We start from the raw sequence: 19270 nt of genomic DNA, 5'->3' as shown, positions 1-19270 counted from the left end.
TGAATAGAACAGTAAGCAAATGTTTGCTATGTAAAGATATAGTGGAGTAATGGAGTCCTGGACAGAGAATGAACACATACTCCCTCTCTGTGTGTTGTAATCCAAGCTTCTCTGTTCTTTGTTTTGATAGTGGGTCCGGCTGTCGGTCGTCGGCATTTGACAAGTTGGGAAACGCCTTGGGAGAACCCCATGGAGGCAATCCCAGACCTCTTTTTTTTCCCGTGTCTGAGTACAGCCCCTTTAAAGACACTTTGTGTAGGATTTAAAAAATCTCTGACTTTGCCTCCCACCAGTGGTGGTATCAACAAAGACATTATGGCAGACAACAATGACAACTACCTCCTTTGTACTAAATATCTATAGAGCATCAATTTTCAACAGGATTGTATAATTTTTCTACAAACAAGGCTATGATTACCTAAAGATTCTATACAAAGTGGCTTTTAGTAAAATATGTGAACACTTCTATACCAACAAACTATAGCTGTTGTGGATCTTGGTTAATATTCCTGAATCCTGATCTCTTTTTCTGCTGTTCTTTCTTTCTATTTGTCTGCCCTTTATCCATCACCTGCATAACAGCGGAGCCACTCACGGCACTCTCCAGGGATCCATCTAGCTGTATGTAAACACTGTTACACACATGTCACACACTTGTTTGTAGTTCGAAATTACTTTTTTCCAAACCTCTTCAAGAAGAAATTACATTTACCAAAAACCCATACCAGTCATTTCTCCACCTTGTTTCCAGAAGTGCAATAGACACCAGTGAGTTAAGATGTTTTCTAACAAATGATTATGAGTCCAGGGAATGTGTGTTAGCTCACCGGGTTTTCTCACCTTTATTTTTTCAATAGACAATGAAAATGTGGTCAGTGCTGTAGATGCAGACTGGCCAGGTGTTCCCAGTGCTGCGGTCCTAATGTAAAGATGACAAAAGCTGTGTCATTACTTTTGCTGTACAATGTGGCATATAAGATTTTTTTTTTTTTTTAATATTATTAAATTTCTGGTCTAATGCCTTTTTTTTGTCGGTGCCTTTAATCACATGGTAGAACAAATAAAAGTCTCATATGTTACCATCTGAATGTGTGGAAACTGTTGGACGCAGGGTCTAACATGGGAATGTCTCAGTGCATGCTGTACTAAAGAAGGGCTAACTCAGGGTCCCGCTTTCAGAGAGGGACTTCAGGAAGCCTGGCTCTTCACCTTTTTGCCGGCAGACATTTTGACACAGGTGAAACTAATTTAGTTAATGATGGCTCTGTTCCATTAATTGTCCCAGTAAGCCATGACAGTGAGCCAGCATGAAAAATACCAGCACCCTGCAACTAGCTGCCCTAACTGGGTTTTCAATGTCACCAATTACACCTGTGCTTTTCCTACTATGACATGCCAAATGGTCTGCTGTGAAAAAATGTTTATTAAGAAAAATATCCTTGGTTACTCCTAACTTGTGCACAATAATATGGCAGACAGGTTTGGCTAGATTGTACTGTCAAAAACAGTAACATTCAGTCCTAAAACCAGTCAGTATCTGGTGTTAGGGTTGGGGTTAGGGTTCATCCATGAAAGTGCCAGACGCCATTGAATAGGCTCGTTCGAGATGAGCCAGATCTGCGCAGAATCGATCACCGGCGATTGGCGCCCAATGCATGCCGGTTAGATTTGTGTCCGACTTGATCCCGACTTGCTCTGACGTCATGCACACGTGGGCAACGATAATCTCACGAGACGAAGGCGGCCGCAGTTCTGAGACGCAGGCAGCGCAGTTGCTTTTCACCAACTGCAAGAGCCAGGCGGACGCAGGCGGACCCAGTGCATGCTGTGAAACGCCGGCCTCTCAGCTGATCGAACAGCTGATTGGTTCAGAATCGACTCAACATGATGACGTTTTATATAAACCTTTTATTGATTTGGAATCGGAGGGATTTTAACTGTGATTTGTCTGATTTAAAGGATTATTCTGTACAGAACACATGTTGTGTGGCTGATAGTTGTGTTTAGAAGTCAGAGAGACTAAATCTGTTCAGATTACGGATCATCTACAGTGTGTTGTTAATTAAAATCAGCAACAGATCGCATGTGGAGAATTTTGACAGCTACTCTTTCATAATAAAATCAACTGGAGACTGTGCAGATATATGGGTCTGATAACATTTTATTAAATCAGAATCGGACCCGAACGGACCACAGTGTTTGTGTCACTTCCTGTTCAGCCTGAAGGCTGCTGGAGTCAGCTGGAAAACTGTCCGACTTGAGAGCGGACTTTTGTCACCGCCCCCGTCTGCTGCCGCCTGCTCTCGTCTACTTTACAGGCGCAGTTCATCTCGAACGAGCCTATTGTGAGCATTTGCCCACTCAAGTCGGTTATGACAACAAACTGCAGTCAGGTCGAGAGAGAGAGAGAGAGAGAGAGAGAGAGATTAACCCTAACACTAACACCAGATACTGACTGGTTTTCGGACCCCCCCCCCATTAAGTAAAACTGCACATTTTAGAGTGGCCTTTTATTGTGGCCAGCCTAAGGCACACCTGTGCAATAATCATGCTGTCTAATCAGCATCTTGATATGCCACACTTGTGAGGTGGATGGATTTTCTCGGCAAAGAAGAAGTGCTTATTAACACAGATTTAGACAGATTTGTGAACAATATTTGAGAGAAATAGGCCTTTTGTGTACGTAGAAAAAGTCTTAGATCTTTGAGTACAGCTCATGAAAAATGGGGACAAAAACAAAAGTGCTGCATTTATAATTTTGTTCAATGTATATAATAATAGATTGATACTTGGTGTCTGTGTATCGAGACACTATTGACACGGAAAATACTATATACTTATACTATGCTGTATTGATTCCCCCCCCCCCACCCCTGATAGGCAGGAAGAACAAACAAATTCAAGAGGCAGGACAGGTGAGCAGGTTAGAAAGCCGGCAATAAAGAAAGGCAGGAACAGGTTTGGGTTCAGGTTCAAGGCATAAGCACAATTGCCAATCTGATAGGGAATGAGTGGAAATGGGCCAGTTATTTACTGCAGGGCTGATGAGGGAAAGTGGAAACATCTGAGTTGGATGGATGGAGAATGGAAATATCTGGGGCTAGGCAAGTAAGAATATGGCTGAAGTAGGGACAGAGGCAGAATGGGAAAAGCAGGACTGAGGCAGACATTGTGACAAGTACTGTAAGTGAGTAAACAAGGAGGAGATTTAATGTGCAAGAATCAGGTGTAGCCATAGTACTAAGCTGTAGCTATTCAAAAACTACAAGTACTTTGATGCTGGATAAAAACCTTGTGGCAGACATGTACCCCATTTACACGTACATGGTTATTTTGAAAAATTTAGACATTTCCCTTCGTTTGTGCCCTTCGTTTACACGTAAACAGAGAATTCGCCTCTGAAAACGATTCTTTCTAAAACCTCTGGCCAGAGTGGAGATTTTGGAAAACTTCGTTTGCACATTTGCATGTAAACTGAGACAAAAGGAAGTTTAGGCAGCCGAGAGAGAGAAAGAGGAAGTGATTTGTTGCTGTTGTTGCTATTTTTGGGATTCTGATTGGCTAATGTGGGCTTGAGCTTCTCATTACACTGCCACCTACAGGTTTGGCATGCTCTTGACGCCATTGATGGCATATATAAACAGGTACATGTAAACGAACACTTTTCTGAAAACGGACAGCTGTGCACAATGTTATTTTTGAAAACGGAGAGGTTGAAATGTCCATTTATGAAAATAGCCGGCCACGTGTAAACGTAGCAATGATTATCAGAGAGCCTCTCTGTGTTTGTCTCTCTCCCTCCTCCCTTAGTCTGTCCCTGATGCCAGCCCTATGAAGCGCTCAGCTTCCACTGCGGCCCCGCAGCGGCCCCAAGAGGTCAACCTGCGGGACTACACCCTGGAGAAACCCAGCCAGGACCGACCCCACCACCATCACCATCACCACCGCTGCCACCATCGCAGAGACAGGGACAGAGATAAAGACAGAGAGAAGAGGCAGAGGTCTTTGGATGCACCTCTGGGTGGACAACCACCTAGCTCTGCTGGTTAGTCATCTCGTATACACACACAGCACAGCATACATAACACTCTTTCATCCTGTAGTTCCATTTGTTGGATATTTTAATCAGAAAACCCCAAGGACTGCCTCATCATGTCCAGTGCAAAGCAGGACACTTTTACTCAGCTATAATTTCATCCTCGTCATGAATCAATACAGTATAACTTCTATTTATCATCACTGTGAAAAAGCTGCTTTTCTCCCTTTTCGATAGCCTCTGTTCCCAAAATTAACTATGTTTTGTCTCTGCTTAATCCTTAATTTAGTGTAATGTTTTAGTTTAATGTTTTACGTTTATTTGATGCTTTATCATTTGACTTAAGCCTGTTTAGTGGGTTTATGAGTAAGTACAGGTGTGCCTGATTAGGTCCTTTCAGCAGTGAGGGCCTGGGCACTCCTAAGGTGTAGAACAATAGTTAAGCTAATTCTGTAGTTAATGACATTTTTACAATATTTGGGGTGCCTATTGTTGTGGGTGCCCCTACTGTATATGTATAAATAGTAATGTCAGTAGTAACTGTTCTATCCAAATGTACATTAATGGTATTTTCCAGATCCTGAGTGTTTTGTTGTTCTTTCAGTTTGGCTCACCCCATGTGACAATCATCTCTGTGTAAAAGATGGGCATAGCACCTTATGTAAGAGTGTTAAAGCATGAGTTGTGGCCGCCCTGGCAGGTTTCAGCTGTGATAGAGATCAGCAATGCTCTATCTAGGTTGGCTGTGAGACGACGGAGCCCGGAAAGTGATATGAATGGATTTCTTTTATAGAGCATAGCGCACTTTAAGTAAGTTGGATGCACGCTTTAAGGAGCCATCCACACAGAAACGCTTTTTGGTGTAAACGCACCTTTTGCATCGTTTTGGCCGATCATCCAAACAAATACTGTAAATGCACTGCCTGAAGACGCACTTTTTTGAAACCTAGTCCCAGGATGAAAAAATTCGAAAACGCTGCCCTTGCGTCTTCGTTTGTCCGCGTACTTGCGTATCGATGATGTCATCACCACACCCCTCGACCTCTCGCCTTCGACCTCTTATCCCGCCATAATGGCGGACTACATGATTGTGTTCCTGTTGGAGAAGATATTTAGCCTATTAGTGTTACTAGGGCAAAATATTATGCTCCTGTGCAAGCTTTATGCGCATGCGCCGCCTCTTCTCCGTTTTTGGTGAATTTCTGTAGCAGAAACAGCGCCACCTATAGGCCTGGAATATGAAGTAGCTTGTTGAGTCATTTACAAATTGATCCGTTTGGACGCAAATATTCTTGAAACGATGCCGGGAAGACGGCGGGAAAAAAAGATTGTTGCATGCACACTTTAGTAAGGGGGTTATCTTATTACAGTATAAAGAGAGGCATGTTCCAAAAAGTTAAGAAAAGGTAGCACAAGTCAGGTTCCCAATTAAGGAGGCCAGAATACTGTCATTTCACTTATGTAATTAGGCTCACATCACAATAAATCAACACTGACACGTTCCGACACAAAGCCTTCTTCAGAGCATTTAAAATAATCAGGCTCCATTCAGTGTTATACATACAAGGGCAGAGTCAATAAAGCTGGGTATTGGGGCCTAATTATTTAACAACCAATCAAATCTTCCCATCCCATTGTTCTAAAAATACAGGCAAGAAAACATAGGTGATTCAAACACCATCACATACAATCTAACAAAGTTCTAAAGCACACACTTTCTGGCCATTGAGACCATACCTTGGTTGACATTAAAAAGACATATTTCAAAAAGACTTCATCTAGAAAACACTTTAAACTGTAGTCATCAATAAATCCATTTGGTGTCACGGTGTTAAGTGTGTATATCCAAACATTTATCTCTAGGCCAGTTTCTTCAGAACATCTCCTCCTCTAGTAGGCATCGTAACTCTCAATCTCACAGAATTTTAATAAAGAGGGTAAACCGTGATTTGCTTCAGCATAATGTTTTGCAATTGCATAATGCATATTTCCTATCCTTTCAACTCAGTATAAACAGAGGCTCACCATACTCCCTTTTTAGCCAAACTAGCAGTGTGGCTCTATTGATTACAGTGTTGTTGTCAGGATTTGTCTAGTGCAGGAACCAAGAAGCAGACCAGGACAAGGTAAGTAGGAGTACAAGGTGAGTATTTATTTGGAATGGAATGTGGAAACGGTTTGGTCCAGTTGGTCGGGAGGGAATGAGGCTGGAAGGTGGCAGAGTTTAGTGCTGATCCAAATGTACTGCAGTGAAGTCGACAGCCAGGCAGGTGTGAATGATAATCCAGGTGAAGAACTGTAGGCAGAAGACAGGCGGCAGATTAGCAATAGGCAAAAAAGAGCAAAAACAGCAAAAGACTTGGCAAAATTAGGAGCTTGATACGAGAGCAAAAACATACTGTTTACGCTAACGATCCGGCAGGGAATGGTTGTCTGGTCACGGCTTATATGGTAAAGAGGATGGTAATCAGGACCGTGTGTGCAGACAGCAGCAGGTGTAATCAGTTGGTGAATCAGCCGGGATGTGTTCAGGAAAACTCAGAAAAACGAACTTCAGGTAAGAGCAAAGAAACAAAACATAGGCAAAACAGGCTCAGGATGCTGGATTCATGACAGTACCCCGCCTCCGACGGACGCCACCGGGCGGACACCCTGGAGCACCAGGATGGAGCCTATAGAAGTCCTGGAGCAGATCGGCATCAAGGATCTGGCGTCGAGGTATCCAGCTCCTCTCCTCAGGACTGTAACCCTCCCAGTCCACGAGGAATTGGAAACCCCACCCACGTTGTCGGGAGTCCATGATGCGGCGAACGGTGTAGACAGGACCCCCGTCGATAATCCGCGGGGGAGGCGGACGAGGAGAAGGAGGCAACGGGACTGAGGAGACAGGGGACATGGAAGGCAGGATGTACCTGAGGGTCTTGGGTAATTTCAGAAGGACCACAGCTGGGTTTATTATCCATTCCACCACAAACGGACCAATAAACTTAGGGGACAGCTTCTTAGATTCCGTCCGCAGGGGAAGATTCTGGGTGGCCAACCAGACCTTATCCCCAACCGTGTAGACAGGAGCTGGGACAAGGCGACGATTGGCTTGACGTTGGTAACTGTCAGAGGCTTTAAGGAGGGTCCCCCTGGCACGATGCCAGGTCCGATGGCAACGGCGAATGTGGGCTTGGACTGATGGAACGGAGAGATCCTTCTCCTGCGAAGGAAACCGGGGTGGTTGATATCCGTACAGACACTGAAAGGGGGACATCCCAGTGGCAGTGGTCGGGAGAGTGTTATGGGCGTACTCAGCCCATGGTAGCTGAGAGGACCAGGTGGAGAGATTTGAAGAGACGAGGCAGCGAAGCGTGGACTCCATCTTCTGGTTAGCCCTTTTAGCTTGACCATTGGACTGGGGATGGAATCCAGATGTGAGATTGACAGTCGCTCCAATGGCTAGGCAGAAAGCCTTCCAAACAGCTGAGGTGAACTGCGGGCCACGATTCGAAACTATGTCTCCAGGTAGACCGTGTTTCCTGAACACCAGGATGTTGGCGGTCTCAGTAGCAGACGGAAGCTTGGGAAGTGGCAGAAAGTGAGCAAATTTGCTGAACCTGTCCACTACTGTCAGGACAACGGCGTTCCCCTCCGATAAGGGCAACCCGGACACAAATTCCAGAGCCAGATGCGACCAGGGTCACCGAGGGATGGGCAGAGGATGCAGAAGTCCAGAGCTGGGTCGATTGGTCCCCTTATTTTGAGCGCACACCGGGCATGCAGCAACGTAACTCTGAGTCTGGTCTTCCATGGCAGGCCACCGAAACCTTCTGCGCAGTAAGGCCATAGTTCTAGCCACACCGGGATGACCAGCCATCTTGCTGGCATGGGCCCACTGAAGCACAGCAGAACGGACAGAATCGGGCACAAACGGATGACCTGGCGGACCATTACCAGGACCGGGCCGAGTCCGAAATGCTGTCATAACCTCCTCCTCGATCCTCCAGGTGACCACGCCCACGATAAGCTTCTGTGGCAGAATTGTCTCCGGTGCAGCCTCATCTTCCACTGCCTTGGAAAACATCCGGGAAAGAGCGTCCGCCTTACCATTCCGTGAGCCTGGTCGAAAGGTGAGAGAAAAATGTAAGCGTCCCAAAAACAAGGCCCACCTGGCTTGACGTGAGTTTAGACGTCTGGCAGATTGCACATTTGCAAGGTTTGTGGTCTGTCCACACCACGAACGGTTGTTCAGAAAAAAGGTCTTATGGTCGTTGGAACTACGCTGAGAGAGAGAATGGCACCGACTCCCACATCAGAAGCATCCACTTCCACAACGAACTGACGAGACGTATCTGGGTGAGAGAGGATTGGTGCATAAGTGAAGCGCTTCTTCAGATCTAGGAAAGCCTTGTTAGCATCCGGATTCCAACTGAAAGATCTGGAACTTGACGTCAGGGCAGTGAGCGGAGCGGCCACTCGGCTGTAATCGCGGACGAACCGTCCAAACCGTCCAAACTCCAGGAACCTCTGGAGTTGCACTCTGGACTCAGGCTGAGGCCACTCGAGTACTGCCTTAACTTTCTCAAGATCCATCTTCAACTGGCCCTCGGAGATGATGTAACCGAGGAAAGAGGTAGTGCGGGCGTGAAAATCACATTTCTCAGCCTTAACAAACAGCCGATTCTCCAATAACCGCTGCAGAACCCGTTTGACATGCAGGACATGGTTAGGCAGATCTTCAGAAAACACAAGAATGTCATCCAGGTAAACAAACAAAACGACCAATCATGTCTCTCAGAACGTCGTTAACCATACTCTGGAAAACTGCCGGGGCATTAGTGAGTCCAAATGGCATGACCAGATACTCAAAGTGGCCCATAGGAGTATTGAATCCCGTCAGCCATTCGTCTCCCTCCTTAATTCGGACCAAGTAGTAAGCGTTGCGCAAGTCCAGCTTAGTGAAAATGGTCGCGCCCTGCAGGGAGTCAAAAGCAGAGTTCATCAAGGGCAGAGGATACTTGTTCTTGATAGTTATATCATTAAGCCCACGGTAGTCAATACAAGGCCGCAGGGTGCAGTCTTTCTTACTTACAAAGAAGAACTCCGCCCCCAGGGGTGAAGAAGAGGGACGAATGAGACCAGCAGTAAGTGAATCCTTAATGCAGCTTTCCATGGCTTCGCATTCTGGTTTGGATATACTGTAGAGGCAGCTCCAGGTATAAGATTGATAGCACAATCATAAGGTCGGTGGGGGGGCAGAGACAGGGCCTTCTGTTTGCTAAACACCTCTCCTGAAGATCGTGGTAGACATCGGGAACCATGGACATGTCAGGAGGTGGTGAGTCCAGATCCTGTTTAGAAGCAGAGGGGGCACAGGCAGTTTTGAGACAGTCAGCATGACACATTATACTCCAGTTGGTTACCTTGCCAGTGGCCCAATCAATAGTGGGGTTGTGTTCTTGGAGCCAGGGGTAACTCAGAACCAGAGGAGCGTGAGGAGAGTGCAGGATGAAAAAGGATATGACCTCAGAATGATTTCCCGAAATAAGCATGTTAACCCTTTAAGCGCCAAAGTCGCAAAATTGCGACAGGACGCGATACTGAATCAAACAGCTGTTTTCTCTGAATAGAGTGTTATATGTCATTCATACTCCCCTCCACTAGTTGGCAGACATCCTGTACTTAGACCTTAGCTCAGAAATACATCATGCTTCAATGCAAAATGTTCGAGGAAATCCCATCCAAACTTGACTTTTTTGTCAAAAGTGACTAGCGACTTTTTCTGATGTTATTTGAGACTTTTGAGGTGTTTGGAGACCCGTGAAAGCACGTATCACTCTACAATTACTGTGCAGGTGCTGCCGTGAGCCCTTCCCCTGTCCAAAGCCCGTAGGCGGTCAGTCTCTCAGTAGCCTCGCGCAGCACCCCAGCCTGCCGTCAGAGCAGAGATGAGACACACACTCCGCGTCCAGGCTGCATTGAATCACGTATTCGCCGCCGTTCTTGCCCTGGCTTACAGAGCAGGTGTAGGCTAAATGTAAATGATTCTTCACTCTTACACAAAATAATTAGGGACACAACGCGGTACTGAATCAATCAGCTGTTTTCTCCGAATAGAGCGTCACTCTGCAATTACTGTGCCCAACAAACAGCGGGTGCTGCCGTGAGCCCCTCCCCCGTCCAAAGGCCTCACAGGCGGTCAGTCTGTCAGTAGCCTCGCGCAGCAATCCCGTCCTGCAGTCAGCGTAGAGAGGAGACACACAGCACTCCACTACTTAGACCTTAGCTCAGAAATACGTCATGCTTCAATGCAAAATGTGCGACGAAATCCCATCCAAACTTGACTTTTTTTTGTCAAAAGCGACTAGCAACTTTTTCTGGTGTTATTGGAAACTTTTGTGGTGTTTGGAGGCTCGTGAAAGCACGTATCACTCTACAATTACTGTGCTCAACGAGCAGCAGGTGCTGCTGTGAGCCCCTCCCCCGTCCAAAAACAAAAAAACAAAAAAAAACACCTACTGTTTACATGAGTTTTGTGGCGTAGTAATAGTTGTAGTTTACGACTGTTGGCTTACAATTTACTTTTTCCCTGTTCATTTGATATGTGGACAACATAACAAATGGATGGAGGGGGGTAAATCTGATGAAATAAATTCAACTCTTTCAAAGAGTAGGTATTTCATGGAATTTACATAATCCAATATGGCCGCCGCGATATGACGTCATAATATGCAAATTAGATGGAAAAATTTACTCAACTTACTTAAATTTACATTCTGAATATTTGTTTCATTTACACTTTGTCTCTATCTCAAACCATTTTCAAGCCAGAACCTTCTGAAATTTAGGTGTCAAAACCTAGTATTTTTAAAAATAAAACCCAGCGCCTAAAGGGTTAAAGTTCTCTCAGTTATCCGTGCCAATAATTCGCCGTTAAGTGGGGTAGCTTCAATGGCCTCCGGGAGACGTTCCTTGGAGAGCCCCAGCTGTTCCACCAGATTGGCGTCCATGAAGCTGTCATCCGCCCCTGAATCAATCAAAGCATTAATCTCCACAGAATTATTAGAGTTCATGAGTGTGACAGGAACTGGAGGTCTTACAGGACTGTTGGAAGACTGAGATTGGCTCGCTAAAAATCCTCCCACTCTTAGCGAGCCTGGGAGTTTAACGGCCTCTGTGGGCAGGAGGAGATGTAATGACTCACGTGTTTGACTCACGTCTATGCTGGCACTTCTCTACTGATAATCCATGACGTCCCACCTGCATGGGTTCGGAATCAGTTGATCGCTGTTCCTCCTTAATCCCCTTAAATGTAGCTCGGCTCCCTAATTCTGCTCCATTACCAGATTTGGCAGGTTGGCGGCGCGGAGAATGGTTGGAAAACCTCTCACATCTCTCCCTCCTTCTCTCTCGGCACCTGTTATCAACATGAATAGACAAAGCCACCAACTAGTCCAAGTCACTGGGCTCAGGATAAGAGATTAGCTCATCTTTTATCTGTTCGGATAATCCCTGATGAAACACAGCCTGCAGTGATTCCTCGTTCCACCCACTCTCCACTGCCAATGTTCTGAATTCAATGACAAAGTCTGCTACGCTGTGTGAACCCTGGCACAGAGAGCACAACAGTTTAGAAGCGTCCTTACCTCGGACGGGGTGTTCAAAGAGTTTCCTCATCTCGGCTGAGAAGGCGTGGTATGAAGCAAAGCAGGAGTGCTTTCGTTCCCATAGGGCAGATGCCCACTCCAGAGCCTTTCCCCGCAACAGTTCGATAACAAAGGCAATCTTAGCTTTATCAGAAGCATAGGAGTTGGGCTGCAAGTCAAAAACCAGGTCACATTGCATGAGAAAAGAACGACATCCTGCCAAATCCCCATCATACTTGTGTGGTGTTGGAACTTTGGGCTCTCGGAGCGACACAGCTTCTGAGACGGCAGGCGTGGGTGGAGAAACAGGTGGTGAAGAAACTGCTGGAGCACTGAGCTGAGCCTGGACTGTGGTAAAACTAGTGGTTAGATCTCGAATAGCAGTTGTTACTTCCTGTAGTGCCAAACTGTGCTGTCCCAACATGTTTCCTTGCTGGGAAATGGCATGCCGTATGGAGTCCAGATCCACTGGGTTCATCTTGGCCGGATCGTTCTGTCAGGATTTGTCTAGTGCAGGAACCCAGAAGCAGACCAGGACAAGGTAAGTAGGAGTACAAGGTGAGTATTTATTTGGAATGGAATGTGGAAACGTTTTGGTCCAGTTGGTCGGCAGGGAATGAGGCTGGAAGATGGCAGGGTTTAGTGCTGATCCAAATGTACTACAGTGAAGTCGACAGCCAGGCAGGTGTGAATGATAATCCAGGTGAAGAACTGTAGGCAGAAGACAGGCGGCAGATTAGCGATAGGCAAAAAAGAGCAAAAACAGCAAAAGACTTCGCAAAACTAGGAGCTTGATACGAGAGCAAAAACATACTGTTTACTCTAACGATCCGGCAGGGAATGGTTGTCTGGTCACTGCTTATATGGTGCAGAGGATGGTAATCAGGACCGTGTGTGCAGACAGCAGCAGGTGTAATCAGTTGGTGAATCAGCCGGGATGTGTTCAGGAAAACTCAGAAAAACGAACTTCAGGTTAGAGCAAAGAAACAAAACATAGGCAAAACAGGCTCAGGATGCTGGATTTATGACAGGTGTCCTGTCAGTCCACCATTTTAATCCAGACTAAATATCTAACAATTTGATAGATTGCCATGAAATTTGGTAAATACATTCGTGGTCCCTAGATGATCAATCTGTGGTGATCCCCTGACTTTACACCATCATGAAGTTGGACAGATTCCTGTGAAATCTTGTATAGACATCCATGTCCCCCTGAGGATGAATTGTTACATTGATCATTTGCTTTAATCTAGTGCCAGGTCAGAATTATACTTTGTCCAATACTTTATACTTTTATACTTTGGTTTATGATGAAATACCTGCAAAACTAATGACACTTCCATCAGTATCAGTTCTACTTTGTGTTTTGTGTTAATTAGCAAATATTAGCATGCTAACATGCTAAACGCAGATTGTGAACATGGTAAACATTATTAGTATGGCTGCAGACTTAGTAGCACAGTAATAAACATCAACTCTACAGCTATACATTATTATTCAAAAGTCATCAATGAAGGGTAACATGAAGTCTGCAGTTACAAATGGTAAAAATTTATAATAAATGTCCACAAATCAACCGGTACTCGACCTCCATCCATGCCTCTTTACCCTCTCTGATAACAAACTCATACAGTTCACCATCCCTTCTCCAACCCCACGCCCCCGCCTCCTCTGAGAAATCACCTTCCGCAACCTTAAATCAATCGATCCCCACCATCATCTCTGACCTGCTCTCCACCACTCTCCACCTGGACTCAACCCTCACCTCACCTGATGATCTCACAAACCACCTCAACTCCACCTTGTCTACCTCCCTCAACACTCTGGCCCCCCTCAAAACAAAAACTGTCACTTTTAACACCTCTTCACCCTGGTACACACCTGCACTCCGGAAAATGAAACAAACTAGCCACCAACTTGAACGTCTGACAAAGAAATCATTTCTCACAGTCCATCATGAAGCCTATAAACTCCACCTCACTGTCTGCCTCATTGCTTCCAAGTCTGCCTACCTCTCCACCATCCTCACCGAGCCCTGCCAAAACCCCAGAACCCTCTTCTCCACAGTGAACAACCTCCTCAAGCCTCGAACCAACACCCTTCCTACCTCTACTCTGGATCTCTGCAACTCATTCCTCCACTTTTTCACTGACAAAATCAACATAATTTATCAATGATCATCTGACCTCCCGACCCCTCCTCCACACTGCCTCCTCTCCCAGTTTGACCTGGTCACTACCTGCTCCCTTGACCTTCCCCTAATCCCCTCCTGAAGTCCTGCCTCCCTGTCCTATGCCCCCACCTCACCAACCTCTTTAACTCCTCACTGTCCCTTGGAACTGTCCCCTCTGCCTTCAAAACTGCTGTTGTCACCCCTATCCTAAAAAAACCTGGTCTGGATCCCTCCTTCCTCAACAACTACCGCCCAATATCCAACCTCCCCTTTCTGTCTAAAACCCTGGAACATATCGTCGCCTCACAATTCCAAACCCATCTTCATGCCAATAATTAGTTCAAACCCCTCCAATATGGTTTTTGCCCCCTCCACAGCACAGAAACCGCTCTCCTAAAAGTCCTCACCAACCTCCTTGCCTCTGCTGACACTCGTTCTCTCAACATCTTTATCCTCCTCGACCTGAGTGCAGCCTTCGATACCGTGAGCCATAACATCCTGCTCACCAGACTCAAAGACGTCGGTATCACCACACCTCTGCCACAGTCGCTCAACGCGTTCCCCAAGGCTCCGTACTCGGCCCCCTCCTCTTCATCATCTACATCCTCCCATTCGTCAGATACTCCGCCACTTCAACCTGGAGTTCCACTGTTACGCCGATGACACCCAGATCTACCTCAGCACCAAATCCCCCCACAGTCCTCCCCTCTCCCACATCAACGCCTGTCTGTCAGCTATTAAAACCTGAATGCAACACAACTTCCTCAAACTCAACAGCGATAAAACAGAATTCCTCCTCATAGGCTCCAAATCCACACTCAGCAAAATCAGTAACCCCAATCTCACCATCGACGGCACCATTGTCTCCCAATCTCCCCAGGCTCGCAACCTTGGCGTGATCTTTGATTTCAACCTCTCCCTTGAGCCCCACATCCACTATGTCATTAAAACCTCCTTCTTTCACCTCCGCAACATCACCAAAATCAGACCCTCTCTCACACCCCCTGCTGCTGAAAGACTCATTCATGCCTTCATCTCCTCCCGACTGGACTACTGCAACTCACTTATCGTTGGCATCAGCTCTACCCACATCAACCGAGTCCAGAACGCAGCCGCCCGACTCATCACCCGCACCAAATCCTGGCACCATCACTCCAGTCCTAAAACAACTCCACTGGCTTCCCATCTCTCACCGGATCACCTACAAACTCCTGGTCCTCACCTGCAAAGCCCTCCACCATCTGGCCCCCTCATATCTCACTGACTTCCTCTCCCCCTACCAACCCTCACGGTCCCTCAGATCCACCTCAGCCGGTCTCCTCTCCATCCACAAGTACAACCTCTGGGAACAGGGCCTTCTCCAGGGCAGCTCCCAGGCTCTCTCCCCCAATAGAGCTGCACCTCTGAGTCCCTCACCATCTTCTAGTCCTGCCTCAAGACCCATCTTTTCACCTCTGCCTATCTGTAGCCCCACGCCCCCCTCCCTTTTCATCTGTGCCTGAATCTTGTTTTGTTTTATTTTTCTTTGTTTTGTCTTGTCTTGCGCTATACAAATTCAATTCATTATTATTATTATTATTATTATGATTCATAAACCATAAAGTCTGCAGTTGAAAATGTTCATTAATAAAGAATCAAGAGTTTCCAACTTTATAAAAAATACAAAGCAAATTAAAGCTGCAAGCAGCATTGGACGGGCCCTCGCTCCTCCGTGCGTATTGGGGTTACTTGCGGACACTGCTCCACTTGACCCTGCATTTGTGCAACGGTCATACACAGCGCACATGGTGGAGTGTGCGGTGTTGGAAATGGTGTATTGCAAATTTACCAAGTAGAGAGGGCGGGAAAAAGTTCACCAATGAAAAAGGAACTCTCTGCTGAGTTCAATGATGAGCTATGACCAAAAGTCAATTTTGGCCTATAGATGTCCTCAGGCCTGGACCCTTGTCAGTTGTGAGAAATTTCGGGCAAATATCACAGTGTACATTAAAGTTACAATAACTTCTTGTTCATCGATATATGCTCAAAATGGCCACGCCCACACCGTTGGACGAAAACTTTTGCTTTTAATAGTTTTAGATGACTTCAATAGGTCTTTAGATGACACAGACCGAATTTGAAGTTGATCAGATGAAATCTCTGAGTAGTTTGTTAAAGTATAGCACCTATAGTTTTGGGCCTACTTCCTTTTGCCACTAGTGGGTGCTATGACTTTGAGTCAATTTTGACCGGTAGTATTCCTCAGGGCTAGAGTCTTATGAAATCTGAAAAGTTTCAAGCCAATTGGACAATGTACACTCAAGTTACACCCACTTCCTGTTTCGATGGCGAAACGCACAAAATGGCCGCCCTGCCACGGTCAGGCCCCATGACCAAAGATTTTTCCTTTAATAACTTTTCATCTCTAAGGTCTTAAGATGGTACAGACCAAATTTGAAGTTGATCGAATGAAATCTCTAGGAGGAGTCGTTAAAGTACGACATGTGGAAATGGCCAAAATCACACTAATTTCGAACTTTCAATTCAAAATGGCGGACTTCCTGCTGCGTTAAGGGTATGGCTCCAATGAGCTTTTTTGTACGTCTTGACATGCTACATAAGTGTACCACATGTCGTTAGTCTACGTTAAACGTACTGCAGGGGCTCAATTTTTTTAATTTTGTAGGGAGCGCTTGTGAGCCATTTTTGTGCGCCTATTCCTGAAACCCTTAAAATACGTACATTTTCACCAGGCTTGATGCGACCGCCAATTTTGGTGCGTTTTTGAGTATGTTCAGCCCCTCAAAAAGGTGATTAATTTGCTGTAATAATAATAATTCCTTAGGGCCTTCGCCGCTGTCGGTGCTCAGGCCCTAATAATAAACTGAATTGCGGGATCCTATTTAGACAGTGTCCATGCATGTACACTGTCACACTGTCATGACTTACTGGGACACTTGGATAAAACGCAGACCTCCGCACAGGCATGCCCTACTGTATATCGCAATGTTTAGACTTGAGAGGGCCTTCCTATGAATTTTTGCAGTCTGGAACTGATTTTTCCATTATTCCAACACTACATGATTGCAGCACAAATGCCCTATGTGCCCCAATGTTTTTAAAAGTGATAAATAATTTGTGTATCTGACCTGTGATTCGGATCTGCTCTATAATTTAATGGGTTCTTCCTTGGCCAATGCTACACCCTTCCACCTTGTTTCATGAAAATTGGGCCAGTAGTTTTTCCATAATCCTGCTGACAGAATTACTGACTGACTGACTGACTGACTGATTGACTGACAAACTGATCCATAAACATGACCGCCTTGGTAGAAGTAATAACTAGGGCTGAAACGATTCCTCGAGCAACTCGAATAATTTGATTACTAAAAATTCTTGATGCAAAATGATTAAGCTTCGTTTAATCAGTGTTACCATTGGTGTATTGCTCAGTGTTTCCGCACGGATGATTATTACTATTGCACACCAGGCAACACATACCATGAAGACTGATGGCAGCGTAAATAGTGAGGGGCTAAGAGAAGAGACAGGCTGGAGAAAACGACAGAAAGTGTCCAAAGTTTGGAATCAGTTTAAACGTAATTAAAACAAAAACTCTGTACAGTGTGTCTACTGCAAAATCAAACTAGCTTACCACGATAATAGCACAACATCAATGCTTCAGCATCTCAACAGAAAACATTGAGTCTAACTTAATCATCCATTCCACGAAGCGGACCCGACAAAAGTAAATCACAGAGTCGTATGAACGATGAAACTACACCAAACACAACAACTACCAAAAACAAAGACAAGAAAATACGTAGTGGTGACCACAATTTGATCTAAAGAGACGACTTGTTGACTCTCCCTTCGGAAAAACAGCTGATTGTTGCGCACCATTTTCTCTCACTCTCTCTCTCTTCACGGAGAAACAGCTGATCAACGATCTACTAGCATAAATGTTACAGAGCTGTGTGACATTGTAATCAAATGTATAAATGAAAATAGGTTGAGTATAACTAATATTTACATATAGGCCTATATACAGATCAGTCTCAGGTTGAAACTTGTAGTTCTGAAAGTTAAGTTGCACAATTTAAGGTCATGTTTATGTATGTTTAATGTATGCCTTAGTTTGAGGTTATTGCATTTCAGAAAATGTTTTCTTTAAAAACAATGTAATATGGCACTTAAATTCACTTAATATGTTTAGTTTTTTGAGAGATGATATAGTAAGTAATGTAGGCAATAAAAATTTAGCTTTTTCCGAAAATTAAACCAAACAATTGTATATTATTGCTCTTCAATAAAACAAATAAAATAATATTTATTATACTCGATTAATCAATGGAATAATCGGTACAATACTCGATTACTAAAATAATCGATAGCTGCAGCCCAAGTAATAACTAATGTTATTAATAAAACCTACAGTGCTTTTCCTACTATGACAAGTTAAAATGTCTGCCGTGAATGACTGTAGATCCTTTGAAGAGTACTTGCACTCAAAGCCCTAATGAACCAAAATGTATTAATATTACTATTATTATTATTATTATTACAGTTAAGTTATCAACAATCACCCTTCACCATGCAATATTGTCCTCCTCCACAGGTGCAACAGAAGATCCAGAGTCTGACCCAGCTGCCTCCAGAGAGCGAACCCACGACCGGGGACGCTCCCATGACAGAAAACACCACTCCTCGGCGGACAAGCAGCGCTACTACTCCTGCGACCGCTACTGCAGTCGGGAACACTGCCACACCAAATCTGCCACCACCAGCTGTGTCGCCTCCCCCAGCGAGGGGCAGGAAACCAGCACCAAGCAGGTGGGAGGGCAACAGCGTGTAGAGTAGGGATACACAAGGCATTAGACCAGGTGACTGACCATGGGATTTTCAAAAAAAAAAGTTTTTATCAAGTATCAAGGGTTCATCTGACAGTGTTCATTATCTTTGAATACTATTTTCCCTCAGAATGTCATTCTTATCAATTAGAAAACTCCATTTATATCAAAGAACGCTAAAACTCTTAAATCATAATAGTAATGAGAAAAATATAAATTTAGACCTGTGTGGAACCTGATCAAAATGAGACTTTATAATAAGTTAAGGTTAAAGCCTGTTTTATGGTTCTGCGGAGGCTCCACGCAGAGCTTTTGACGTAGCCTAGGTAAGTGGCCTGATGTTTATACTTGTGCGCTGGTGTGTGTGTGTGTGTGAAACAAAGTGTTTGTTCTTTCTGATCACGGTGGGAAACCTTTAGCGGGAAAAGTTAACCCTCTCCTTGATTTCATGTTGTTTATGGAGAAGTAGAACCAGGAAAAGACTCGGGGGGGGGAGAAATGCAACGCTACCCAGCCACGGCCGAGCGACGTGTTTTGCTGTGACGTGTAGTCACATTTTTCGAGAGGTGCACATCAGGCTACGGCGTAGGGTCCGGCATAG

The 19270-nt window shown here is 45.1% G+C and overlaps 1 protein-coding gene across 1 annotated transcript in view; it reads left to right on the top strand.

The window, feature by feature from the left end:
• LOC120560512 (probable voltage-dependent N-type calcium channel subunit alpha-1B) overlaps nucleotides 1-19270 on the top strand; it is a 40622-nt gene that overhangs the window by 20146 nt on the left and 1206 nt on the right. Inside the window, exons 7-9 of the mRNA XM_039803111.1 lie at nucleotides 583-621; nucleotides 3811-4045; nucleotides 18438-18702. Of these exons, the coding sequence (XP_039659045.1) occupies nucleotides 583-621; nucleotides 3811-4045; nucleotides 18438-18679 (516 nt within the window). The 3' untranslated portion in view covers nucleotides 18680-18702. The remainder of the gene's footprint in view (nucleotides 1-582; nucleotides 622-3810; nucleotides 4046-18437; nucleotides 18703-19270) is intronic.

Source organism: Perca fluviatilis, chromosome 6 (assembly GCF_010015445.1).
Source record: "Perca fluviatilis chromosome 6, GENO_Pfluv_1.0, whole genome shotgun sequence".
Taxonomy (NCBI): domain Eukaryota; kingdom Metazoa; phylum Chordata; class Actinopteri; order Perciformes; family Percidae; genus Perca; species Perca fluviatilis.
The sequence above is the reverse complement of the archived record's forward strand: the minus strand, read 5'-3'. Positions and strand labels throughout refer to the sequence as shown.